The sequence below is a fragment of the Anolis sagrei genome, chromosome 5, assembly GCF_037176765.1.
Source record: "Anolis sagrei isolate rAnoSag1 chromosome 5, rAnoSag1.mat, whole genome shotgun sequence".
Lineage (NCBI taxonomy): Eukaryota > Metazoa > Chordata > Lepidosauria > Squamata > Dactyloidae > Anolis > Anolis sagrei.
This window is the reverse complement of record NC_090025.1, coordinates 171,656,495-171,669,223: the sequence shown is the minus strand read 5'-3', so window position 1 is coordinate 171,669,223 and position 12,729 is coordinate 171,656,495. Positions and strand designations below refer to the sequence as shown.

At 37.9% G+C, this 12,729-nt stretch overlaps 1 protein-coding gene across 1 annotated transcript in view; it reads left to right on the top strand.

The window, feature by feature from the left end:
* CHPT1 (choline phosphotransferase 1) overlaps nucleotides 1-12,729 on the top strand; it is a 36,119-nt gene that overhangs the window by 21,290 nt on the left and 2,100 nt on the right. Inside the window, exons 3-8 of the mRNA XM_060776874.2 lie at nucleotides 733-874; nucleotides 6,411-6,495; nucleotides 8,265-8,396; nucleotides 9,416-9,574; nucleotides 10,106-10,231; nucleotides 10,896-11,006. Of these exons, the coding sequence (XP_060632857.2) occupies nucleotides 733-874; nucleotides 6,411-6,495; nucleotides 8,265-8,396; nucleotides 9,416-9,574; nucleotides 10,106-10,231; nucleotides 10,896-11,006 (755 nt within the window). The remainder of the gene's footprint in view (nucleotides 1-732; nucleotides 875-6,410; nucleotides 6,496-8,264; nucleotides 8,397-9,415; nucleotides 9,575-10,105; nucleotides 10,232-10,895; nucleotides 11,007-12,729) is intronic.

The window sequence follows — 12,729 nt, the reverse complement described above, 5'->3', positions numbered from 1 at the left end:
CAACACCAGCTCTTCTTCTTAGAAATGGAGATGAGCACACACACACACACACACCCAAGAGTCGGACACAACTGGACTTAATGTCAAGGGAAACCTTTACCTTTACTTAAAATGTGGAGTAAAAGACATTGGTCTTTTTAAAATATTGGTCTTTTTTAATTGACCTCAAGCTACTGTTCACCCATTTACCTTGTTGCCTCAGCAGTCACAAGATAAAAATAATATAACAATATAAAAAGCCATATAAGATTCCTTCTCTGCCTTTTAGTTAAGCATTGCCATAATGAAAAACGCAATTACATGGTGAAATGATTGACACTATCCCATGTTTCAATTGTAATTAATGTAATTATTCTCTGCTGTTATGAAATGAAATGAATTACAAGTAGCCACCATGTTTAAAAAATAATAGCAGAATGCATAACATTAAATCTAAATTCCATTAAAATGTTCTTACATGAAACTGAAGTAATAACATCAAATTACTGACTTTCTCATTAGCAAATTTAACATGAAAACATCATATTTCAAAATCTGGAAGGACTAATTAAAACCACTTTTTTAAAAAAATCAGACGCTTTAACTGAGGTTTCAGTATAGATTGGAAATTTGTCAGTTGTCAATAAAAAAATCTAAGATAGTGAAGCTGTTTGGTAATTTGTATTTCTAGCATTGTACTGCACTGTCATTGTCAGAACAAGTGTTAACTGGTTGATTTTTTTTCCCTCCCAGTTTTTGTTGGTATCGGAGCCTGCATAGCAGTTCGCCTTGGAACAAATCCAGACTGGCTGTTTTTCTGTTCCTTTGTTGGGATGTTCCTGTTTTATTGTGCTCATTGGCAAACCTATGTATCAGGCATGCTGAAATTTGGCAAGTAAGTACATTCTTGTTTAATTAGTTCACTAGCTGCTATTTCAGATGTAATTTCTGTAATCACTAGAGAATCACTAGCTAGGTCACTAGATTCAATGAGAGTCTATGAGGGAATTTTTTTTGGTGAAATTTTGGGTTCTATTACTATATTGTGGCAAGAGGGTTCTTGACAAAATATATAATAAAACAGAATCCAAATCTGCACAATGGTGATGCCTTTACTGATCAACTCCAAAGCATGAAATGCATTATGCTTTGGAAACTTCACTTGATTCTTCATCAGTCAAAGATGGTAAAAAATAATACAGGAGAAAAAGGGTGGTGATGTTCTATTTCCAGGCCTATAAAGTAAAGGTAAAGGCTTAGCGTTTGGCTAAGCAATGCAACTAATCAAGGAAGACGGTAAATGGAACATAGGAACGGCACAACGACTATGAGAACGGATCTGATTTCTACTGAGGCGTTATATATGTTGTTTGTTGATTTGTCCTGTCTGATTGTTAATTGTTGTGGATCGACGTCGTCGATCCTGTTGTTGCATTGTTGTGTTTTAATTGCACTGTAAACCGCATTGAGTCGCCTGTTAAGGGCTGAAAAATGCGGTATAAAAATGAAGCAAATAAATAAATAAATAAGGTGAAGGTTTCCTCTGAGGGCTGAAAAATGCGGTATAAAAATGAAGCAAATAAATAAATAAATAAGGTGAAGGTTTCCTCTGACATTAATTCTAGTCATGTCTGACTCTGGGGGGCGGTGCTCATCTCTATTTCTAAGTTGAAGAGCTGGCATTGTCCTTAGATACCTCCAAGGTCATGTGGCCAGCATGACTGCATGGAGCACTGTTACCTTCACTCAGAAGTAGTACCTATTGATCTACTCACATTTGCATGTTTTCAAACTGCTAGGTTGGCAGAAGCTGGAGCTAACAGTGGGAGCTCTCCCCACTTCCCGGATTCAAACTGCTAACCTTTTGGTCAGCAAGTTCAGCAGCTCAGTGGTTTAACTCACTGTGCTATGAGGGGACCTTTAATGTTTCTCATATTTTGGGCCTCAAATGTTCTATTGTCAGTTAAGATGGTACCGAGTTATTTCAAGGCAGGCAGAGGTCATTCCCCTTCTTGGTCATTTGACTACTAGAGACAAAGGGCAAAAAACAACAAGTAATACAGTTTGATATCTAGCTGTTCCTCTCCTGTGCAGAACTTCATTGCTCATTTTTAGCATTGAATTTCTTGAGGAGTTTCCATGCTGTTTCAGCTGGAAAAAGCTTTAGGTACTGTAGAGGTAAAACTTGCCAATTATAGTTCTGTGAAAGATATCTTTGCTGGAGGTAGAAAAAGGCAAAAAGTTAAGTCATTTGGCTCCCTCTTATTTTATCATTCTCCTTTTGTGGCTAAATTGCTTATCTTTAAATCCTAGAAACATATTCAGGGGTAATTGTGCTGATCATATAGTAAAATATAATGAAAAACACAATCCACAAACCAGAAATACCTTAGTTGGGCTAACTCTAAAGCATAAAATAGCTTTGCACAAGACAAGGACAGCCTGATCTCAAGGGAAATTACTTTTCTCTCGCTAATCAAACTGAAATTTTATCTTCTGTCTTTTATTGCCCTTTAGCGCAATTTTCACTTGGTCAAGAAGGCATGTGGCCTTTGCTTGCCTTGAAGTCTCTCAATTCTATTTTAACTGACAAGAGAGAAACATCTGAGATAGAATGTAGACCTGTCACTACATAAATCCTTTTAAATATCTTTGCCTGATAAAAAGCTAGTGGAGCTTCAGAAGATTGCATACAATATTTTGTGTTTTGGAGTTGGCCCAGTGAAAGTATCTGTGCTTTATGGATTTTGTATTTTTCCATATGGCCAACATAGTTATAATAATAATAATGATCATGATCATGATCATCAACATCATCTTTATTTGTATACCCCCCCCCCCCCCCCATCTCCCCACAGGGTCTCAGGGCAGTTTCCAACATGTAAGGCAAAACATTCAGTTGCCAGAAAGAAACCATACAGACAGTTACATCAAAATAAACACATTTGATAATATAACAAACCTAATTAAACTTAACAGACAAAGTAACAACAACTGAACATCATAAAATACAAAAAAAAATCTGCTAAGATATATTAAAGATAAAAATATTATCCCCGAATATGTTTCATGATAATATTTAATACAAGTGGTCTAAATCTAATAGCTAGTCCCACATAGGCTGGAAGCAGTGATTCAGTTACTGAACGGGAAGTCAGCTCTTCCATTAATCCTGTTGGTTCACTCGGACTGATAATTGAATTGAGGCCAGGGCAGTTGAGGTGCCAAGATACTGGAGGATAGAGAACGCCAAAGAGTTCACAGAGTGAGGGTAGTCAGCACTGGAAAGTGAGGAAACACCTTTGCTCGGATGTTACTTTCTGTCAGATGAAGTTGAAAGGGCAGCCATGTATCGTGTATCATTTTGTAGAGCAAAGTCAGCTTTTTGAAGGCCTCTTAAAGGACTGTTCTGTGCTTAAAGGTATCCTATATTTGAGGGACTGTCCAAGTCAGGTTTAATGACAAAGCACTATAATATGTAAGGAGCTGTATTAGTTAAATAGTTCTACCCATGAGTCTATTGTATAGTCAAAGACACGGGGGAAGAGCATAATTATACATATTCTTTAGTATAGGAAAATAGTGAAGAAAAAAAGTTCTGACTATATCTTCTCTAACAAGAGTAACAGATTATCCTTCGGGATCTGCGTTGACTTCTTTTATCTTATATTGTCCCTTAGTCTCTTCTCTTCTCTTCCAGATTTGCATAGTGGGCATTCATTCTCCTTATTTTATCAATTAACTTTTTCAGAGTCTATTTTTTCTATTCTTGATGGCAGCCAACTAAGGTTAATTTTATTTGTTAGTAGATCAGTAACTTACATGCTATATCCTGTGATGTTCCCCATCTTTCCTTCTTTTTCCCTATTATGTTGTTTAATTGAGTTAATTTTTCCCTGTTTTTTGAAAACAAAATAAAAAATGTAACCCCCCCCCCCCCCCCACACACACACACACACAAAGCATAGTAATAAAAAGTTGGAGTCTTCAATAGTTAGCACCTGGAGATGTTCATCAGTCAGTTGGTCACAGGCTAACCTGGGCTTGGTTCCACTTGTAAGCCTCCCGAGTCCCTTTGGGGAGATGGTGGTGGGGTATAAAAATAAAGTAGTAGTAGTTGTTGTTGTTGTTACTATTAACCAACTATGGTAAGATGCATTGAAGTTCAGGTCATAAATTTAATGGACTGCAGGTGCCCAACTACTCAGACTTTGGTTTCATTCACATCAAAAGTGAAACCATAAAACCAACCTGATCAATGCTGCATGAATGTTCTAGTACACTATATTACTAACATAAGTAATATCAATATTGGGTTGTTATATCTTAAGTTACATGTTGGAATCTAATCTATATATATAAATTTGTTAGGGGCATCCAACGAGGAAACAAAACTCAAAAACCCCCCAACGAAACTTAACCAAAATTCCCATGCCCATAACACAACCCACAAGGTACAAACATATCTACTCAAAATGAAAAACAACACAACAACACACTCACAAAACGGCAAAACAACAAAACTCAAAAAAACCCCAACAAAACTTAACCAAAATCCCCGTGCCCATAACACAACCCACAAGGTACAAACATACCTACTCAAAATGAAAAACAACACAACAACACACTCACAAAACGGCAAAACAACAAAACTTAAAAATCCCCCAACGAAACTTAACTAAAATCCCCGTGCCCATAACACAACCCACAAGGTACAAACATATCTACTCAAAATGAAAAACAACACAACAACACACTCACAAAATGGCAAAACAACAAAACTCAAAAATCCCCCAACGAAACTTAACCAAAATCCCCGTGCCCATAACACAACACACAAGGTACAAACATATCTACTCAAAATGAAAAACAACACAGCAACACACTCACAAAACGGCAAAAGAACAAAACTCAAAAAAAAAACCAACGAAACTTAACCAAAATTCCCATGCCCATAACACAACCCACAAGGTACAAACATATCTACTCAAAATGAAAAACAACACAACAACACACTCACAAAACGGCAAAACAACTGAGCATGCGCATTGGCGCCCAGCTGCAAGTTCCCTGGCGCGCGCACATGGCCTTCTGGCCAACGTTCCCTCTGCGGAAACCATGCCCACTCCAAGCCCCGCCGCGCCGCTTCCCGCACACACACACACCCTGCCGCACACACACACGCAACCCCACGCTCCATCACTCCCCCCACCGCCGCATACACACATGCAACCCCACTCCCCCCGCCGCCACACACACACACGCAACCCCACGCTCCATCACTCCCCCCACCGCCGCACACACACGCAACCCCACGCTCCATTACTCCCCCCGCTGCTGCACACACACACGCAACCCCAGGCTCCATCACTTCCCCCGCCGCCACACACACACACGCAACCCCACGCTCCATCACTCCCCCCACTGCCACACACACACGCAACCCCACTCCCCCCCGCCGCCGCACACACACACGCAACCCCAGGCTCCATCACTCCCCCCGCCGCCGCGCACACACACGCAACCCCACGCTCCATCACTCCCCTGCCCCAATCTTACCTCCTTTTACTTCAGGCCACCTCCAAACCCCACCCCGCCCCTTCCCGCCCTGTCAAAATCTAGGAAAGACAGGAAGGAAGGAAAGAAGGAAGAAAGAGAAAGGGAGGTAAAGAAAAAGGGGGAAGGAAGGAAAGTTAGAGGAAGAAGAAAAGGAAAGAAAAGGAAAGATGGAAGGAAAGGAAAGAGAGACAGCAGAAAAGAAAGAAAAAGGGGGAAGGAAGGAAAGAGATAGAGAAAGAAGAGGAGAAGGAAAGATGGGAAGGAAGGAAGGAAGGAAGGAAGGAAGGAAGGAAGGAGGGAGGGAGGGAGGGAGGGAGGGAGGGAGGGAGGGAGGGAGGGAAAGAAGGAGAGAAAGAGGGAAGATTGGCCACAGCAACACGTGGCGGGTAAAGGTTGTTATTTCTATTATTATTATGATGATGCTATTGTTCCTCTGAGACCCTTTTAGGGGAAATGGGAGAGGTGTCAGGTCCCGGAGGCAATGCATTGCATTATTGTTATTGTTCTGATGGTGGTGAAATAAAAGGAAATAAAAAGAGAAAGAAGGAAGCAAACAGGGAGGGAAGAAAGGTCAAAGGAAGAAAGGGGGAGGGAATGAAGGAAAGAGAGAAGGATGAAACCAAGTAGTGAAAGAAGGAAAGAAAGAAAGAGTTAGAGAAGGAAGAAAGGAGAGAAAGGGGGAGGAAAAGGGGGAAGGAATAGGTAGGGACCTCTCTTTCATAATAGTCTAGATATCTACCTCAACTTTGATAAGTTTTACTATAGGCCACAGCAATGCGTGGCAGGGCACAGCTAGTATACTATAAACGACTCTGTGCATGAATCCTAATAAGTCATTAATCTGGACAAATTTAATTTCTCTTTCCTTTTAGAGTTGATGTCACTGAAGTACAGATAGCCATAATGATTCTCTTTGTGTTATCTGCATTTGGTGGAACAACAATGTGGGATGCAAAGGTAATTGGATACAGATGTCAAACCTCGATTATTATATATTAATCAGTCCTGTGTTTAGCTCTTTAGTAGTTCCTTCTACTGCTTTGTATTGTACCTCTGTTCCAGTTTGTTAAACATTTCTAAAATCCCTCCTTTAAAAATAAGACCTGGTTTTCTCTACTTTAGGATGCTTCCCCCCTCCCCCCCATAGTTCCAACACTCTGTCTCCTTGATGTTGTGATGTGCCATTCTATGCATGAGTTTAGAACTACACAAAGGAAAAAGACCCCATCTGCCATAAGTGATATTTATATTAATTCATTCAAATCAGTTTGAGGCATGAGTATTATGCCTAGAGCATTTTAATTTCACAATATTCTCAGTTCTGTAGTCTTGTATAAATGTTGATTCAGCTGGGGAAACAAGCTACACTCACTAGTATTGTACTGAATTTATCACCATAAACCACTGGAATACAAAAATTTCCAGTAAATACTCCTTTTCAGAATATTTGCTGTGTCCTGAAAAGTCCATCTCAGAAAAGTTGACAAAAATAAGAATGCACATAGTACCATCTCTGAAACCATGGTTCTTATGACTGTGGGGAGAGGTGTTTTTCTGTTGCTTCACTCAGTGCCATTACTAGCACTGCAATGCATAATTAGATGCTTTGAAATCCAAGAAATTAGCTCAATTGTAGTGATATATTTATTTATATGTTAACTGTCAGTTCCAGCTTTCTTCCAAAAGCTCAAACCCATATATGGCTTTCCTCTCACTTTCTCTTCATACAATCTTGTGAAGTCAATCAGGCTAAGAGAGATTGGCCCACTCAAAGTGAGGATTTGAACCTGAATCTTTCAGGTATCTAGTCCAACATGTGAGGGGCTGAAAAATGAGCTCTATTCGCTTATAAGGAGTTATGACGTAGCTCCCACTTTCTAAAAACTATATTTACTACTAAATCAACATATTCTAGTATGCTTGCATATTTAAATAACCTGCCAAGAAGTGGTTTTCCTGCTTTTTGGCAGGAGATTGGACTGGATGGCCCCACAAAGTCTCTTCCAGCTTTATGATTCTATGTTAAGAACTCCAGTACTAGGATATTGCTAAAATTAATTAAATGTCCTCTCCAAATGCTTGTGTTAAAAATCAATTGAAACACTGACTTTTTAAAAAGTCTTCATTGTGAAAGTCTTTCTTTTGTTTTGCATGAACTGCTGGCATGTTTGAGATACAGTCTCAGTGACTTCCTTAGGCAGGTTTGTCTTCTAAAACGTAACCTGGTAGGTTACAGGAAATTCATTTTTTTTACTTTTCTTTTTAATCCTCTGCTGCCTCTTGGAAGTTTCCTTGAAACTACAATTGAATCAGAAAGGTAAATACTTCTGCTAAAGGTCTCTGTCAGCTCAAGAATGAGTTTCGCAGTTTCATAATGGCATGATATAAATGAAACAAAACAGGCAGATGGTGTTTGCATTTCCTGTGGTGGTGCTGCTACTGTTTTGACCAATGTGTTTGGAGGAACTATCCACTTTTCATAAAATGGCTAGAAGTTGGGTACATATTGTTTAATGATCCTACCGTAGTCTTTTTCTCTGAATTTAAATGTAACCTTGGCGTTCCTAACAGAATTAAATTGCTGTGCTCTGCATCAGATCTTAATTAATGGCATGAGTATGACCTGTGTTTAATTTTAGTAAAGAAAAATGGATAGTTCAAATACATCTAGTTTAACATAGTGGAAAAGTAATAACATATCCTCAATTTTGTGCTCTTTCTTCAAGATTCCTATGTTAGACCTGAGGCTGAAAATGTTACCTGTCGCTGGGATAGTGTGTGGTGCAATATATTCCAGTTACAATTATTTCAGAGTTATCTTCGGAGGAGGAGTTGGGAAGAACGGATCCACAATAGCAGTAAGTGTTTTGTTTTTTTAATAGCAGCTGATGTGTAGTGTTAACATTGTAATTCCATGTATGCTTACTCAGAAATAACTCCCATGGAATTTGTTGGATTTTACTCCTAAATGAGTGTGTATAGGATTACAGCCTTATTTCTCTTAATGTATGATTGATCTATGCAATGGAATGTGTGCTGTTTGAGTTTTATCATGCTTAACCACGGACTTTAATAATGTTAAAATTACTGTTCAGCCTTACACTGATCAAAAAGTCATATTGTTTAATATTCCAAGGGACAAGTGAATAGAGGATTTATGTGGTACTTCTGGAATTGTCTGCTGAGTCTTGTTAATAGCATAACAGTAGTTCATTGGTACACAAGCTGTGACATTTTCTCAGAAAATCCAATGCTGCCAGGATTAGTCTTGCTTAGGTGACTCAAGATTTGACTCCTGCAATGTGTTCTATGTGGGTCTGCCTTTGAAAGGCATTTGATCATTTCAGTTGGAGCAAAGGGATGTTGATTGGATTTAGGTTTTCAGAACATATATTAGCATGGCTTACTTATTCATTTCTGGGTTCAATTCTGCACCTGTAGTTTAGAACCTTCTCTTTTCCAAACATTTCTTTCAATGTGTGCCATCTGACATCTGAGGTCTTACTCCAGGTACAGCTGCCAAATGAAGCATAGCAAGCAGCTGTTTGGAGCAATGTTTCCACCCCAATAGAGGTTTGACAGGGGACAGTTTATTTAGGCAGAGATAGACAAATGTGCAGACTTTCATATACATACCACATCGGCATAGCCCAGAATAGATGATTGTGAAGACTGTGAAGATTGTTGAGATTTGCATTTCAGTAACATTGGGAGGGCTACACTATTCCCACCCATTTTAGGCATTTGAAGTACCAACACAATTTGAACTTGTTTTGTTAGTGATCTTTTGAAAATTGTACTAAATTTTTAATCTCTTTATGCCACATTTATGTGGAAAAGGTTATTGAAGAATTAACAAAATGTATTTATCTTTTAGGGAACAAGTGTTTTATCACCAGGCCTCCATATAGGATTAATTATTACTTTGGCAATAATGATCTATAAAAAGTCCACAACCCAGCTGTTTGAAAAGCATCCCTGCCTCTATGCCTTAACATTTGGATTTGTGAGTGCCAAGATCACACAGAAATTAGTGGTAAGGAGGTTTTTTGTTGCCATATCATCATCATCATCATCAACATCATCAAAATGATATAAAATGTTCATGCTACTATAAGAATCACTGAAAAATTCTAATTGTTTTTTTAAAATAAGTCGGACGCTTACATTGTACAAAGCAATCTTATACATACCTATTCAAAAGAAACCCCTGTTAATTTCAATAAGATTTAGATGTTTAGATAGATATGAATAGCTTGAAGCCACTTTCCCTCCCAAACCCTGAAAGATCACAACCTGAATTTGCCAGGTATGCCTTGCTGTTTTAGCTGGGAAGCAGATGAAAAAGGAATAATGAAGGTTTGGGAGGGATGGAAGATTTGCCTTTAATTTAAATAAAGTATTTTTGGTAGAAATTCTAAAACTTCAGTTTCTTTTGACTACAGCTCTTGTGGTTTGGATGGATCAATACAACAATTCTTAGAATAGTTAGTTAAATTACAAATAAATAAAATTACACTGAAAGATTTTAATCTAATTGCTAACTTTAGTGTGTATTTCTTTTCAGATAGCACATATGACAAAAAGTGAAATCTTCTTACAAGATACAGCATTTATTGGGCCAGGTCTCTTATTTCTAAACCAGTACTTCAATGGCTTTATTGATGAATATATCGTTCTGTGGATAGCACTGGTAAGCAATTTTCCATTGTTTTGTCAGTTGTATTACATTTTTTATAAATTCCTGAAAATGGTTGTGATTGGGTGTGTAGTGTGTGTAGTTATTTTTAGTTGGTCTCTCCAGTTTTGTGCTCCAGATAAAATTAAAGGCACAATGCAGGTGGATATGGCTTTATTTCATCACATGTAAGATGTGTAATTGGTGAAAAATGTTGTCACATCACAGCTGAGATGAAGATAGGTTATGTAGTCACTAATTCACTAAATAGTATAAGGAAAGGAATTCCACCTTGGCTTCTGCCTCATTTCCCGACTTTCAGTGTAGATACTACCTGCTATTTTTATGTCTAAAAGAGTTAACAATACAGGTAAAGTGCTTTCCAACATTCTATTAAAATACATGTTTATTTTTTAACAATGGCTGAATTGCTTTGCATTCATTGGTTTGGATCCAGATGCAGGCGTTGTAGTTAAAAAGGCACTCATACCTCCTGCTGAGTGCAGAATCTCCAGCCAAAGCAGACTAATCTCTGAAATACAGAACTGATTTTTTTTAAAAAAATTAAAATAATGTCATTAAGGCATACATTCCTACATTATAGTTTTATATATTAAGCACAGAATAATTATATTGTACAGTGTAGAAATTAATTTCTGACCTGTTTTTCTTTCTTTAGTTCATATCCTTGCTTGATTTGCTGAGATATTCCATTGGGGTATGCATACAGATTGCTGCTCACCTTCATATACAAGTCTTCAAAATCTCACCTCACCAAGCTCCTGAACAGGTTCAAAACCATAATGAGTGACTTATAGCTAAAGACGAAGAGGAGAAGGAGTTGGGGGGAATTGTGGAATGATGGAAAATATGTTTCTTTAAGGAATACAGATGTGAAAGCTTGTAAAGAAACCAATGAGAGAGCTTTTTACATTTGCTCTCAATTAAGGAAGTTCTTTAATCACATAATGCAAAGTTCATATAGGTTCTACTGGGACTTGATTACTTTGGTCAGGAATGAAGTGTGTGAGGATGTGTTTTGCTACAACGTAGCTAATCCTTATTCAGGTCTTTGCAGACAGAAATGCTTGAAATTTTAATGTACCTGGCAGCTAATAGAACTCAAAAGATATTGATCGTTCCTTAGGCAAATATGCCTCTCTCTCTCCACCTCTCTCTTTTTACAATAACTTGACATTGAATTATAGGTACAATTACTGTATTTAAGATTATCCATTACCCAGTTTGAAAATATGGTCAATTAGCCTTCACAATAGTGTTTTGAATTTAAAATGACTGAACTATCAATCTTATAGTAGCCCTAAGAGTGGGATTTGTCCCCAATCTCAAATCTACTTGCCTAATAGAAGTTTCTCATAGATATTGGATGAAAGATTTAAAAATAAATTGTGTGCTAATATTATGGCATTCTAGTAGTAGTGCTTCTTCTGCTAGCACCAAATTACAGATTTTTTTTCCTAAAAAGTTTTTGTGTGTGAAATGTATCCACAATAGAAGCTGGCGTGGAGAGACATTTCATGACCTCCTCTAGCAAGCTTTGTGTTGAACCCCTTAAACAAAAACATACACACTACTTTTCCACACATAAAATAGGCACAATGGTACTAACCCCCACCCCAAACCCAGAAAGTAAAGCATTCCTTGTCCGGCACCAATATTACCAACTATAGCCTATACGGAGGGGGGGAAAACAGCAATTTCAATCAAACATGAGTAGGAAGTGAGGAGAGATAATTATAAGATCAAGTTATTGTCAAAGGTTTCCACGTCCAGACTCACTGGAGTGTTGTGTGATTTCTGGGAACCACACAACACTCTGTAAGATCAACTATTTTTCTTTTAACTTTTCACCTGTAGACCAGAATATGAAGTCATATAATATAACAGAGTCTTTGATATTTCAGACAGGAAAAAAGATCTGTTCATTTATTAATTTTGTTAACCTTGTACAGGAATTAGACAAGTGATCTTTTTTTCCCTTTTTGTATATCTGTCATCCTGCCAATTAAATACTTTGTTTTACAAGCTTTTTGCTCAAAGATGGACCTGGCTGAGGAGTGATGAGTTCCTCCCTGACTATTTTGTTCTTGTATACTCAGCATAAGGACGAGGAACCTTTCAGCTCACCAGATGTTGATGCACTGTAGCTTACATCCCTCTTGTTATGCCATTGTATGGCTAATGAAAGATGAAGTCCAAGGATCTCTGCAAACCCGCACATTCCACCTTGTTTTGAAGAACCACAATCTTTTACTGCCAATAAAATTCTATTATTAATGATTTGGCCACATCTTCTTTCCAAGTAGTAAAGAGGCCACTGCAGATTAATGTATGGCTTCCATTGCTATTTTTAGTGTGTGCAAAGAATATATATTTTCATCAGAAAGTTATAACTACCTTAATGGCATGTGGGTAGGTCTAATGACTGAACTGATTTCCTACTAGCAGAAACACACTTGGGATTAACAACTATATTTTTTCAAAGTTCTGTT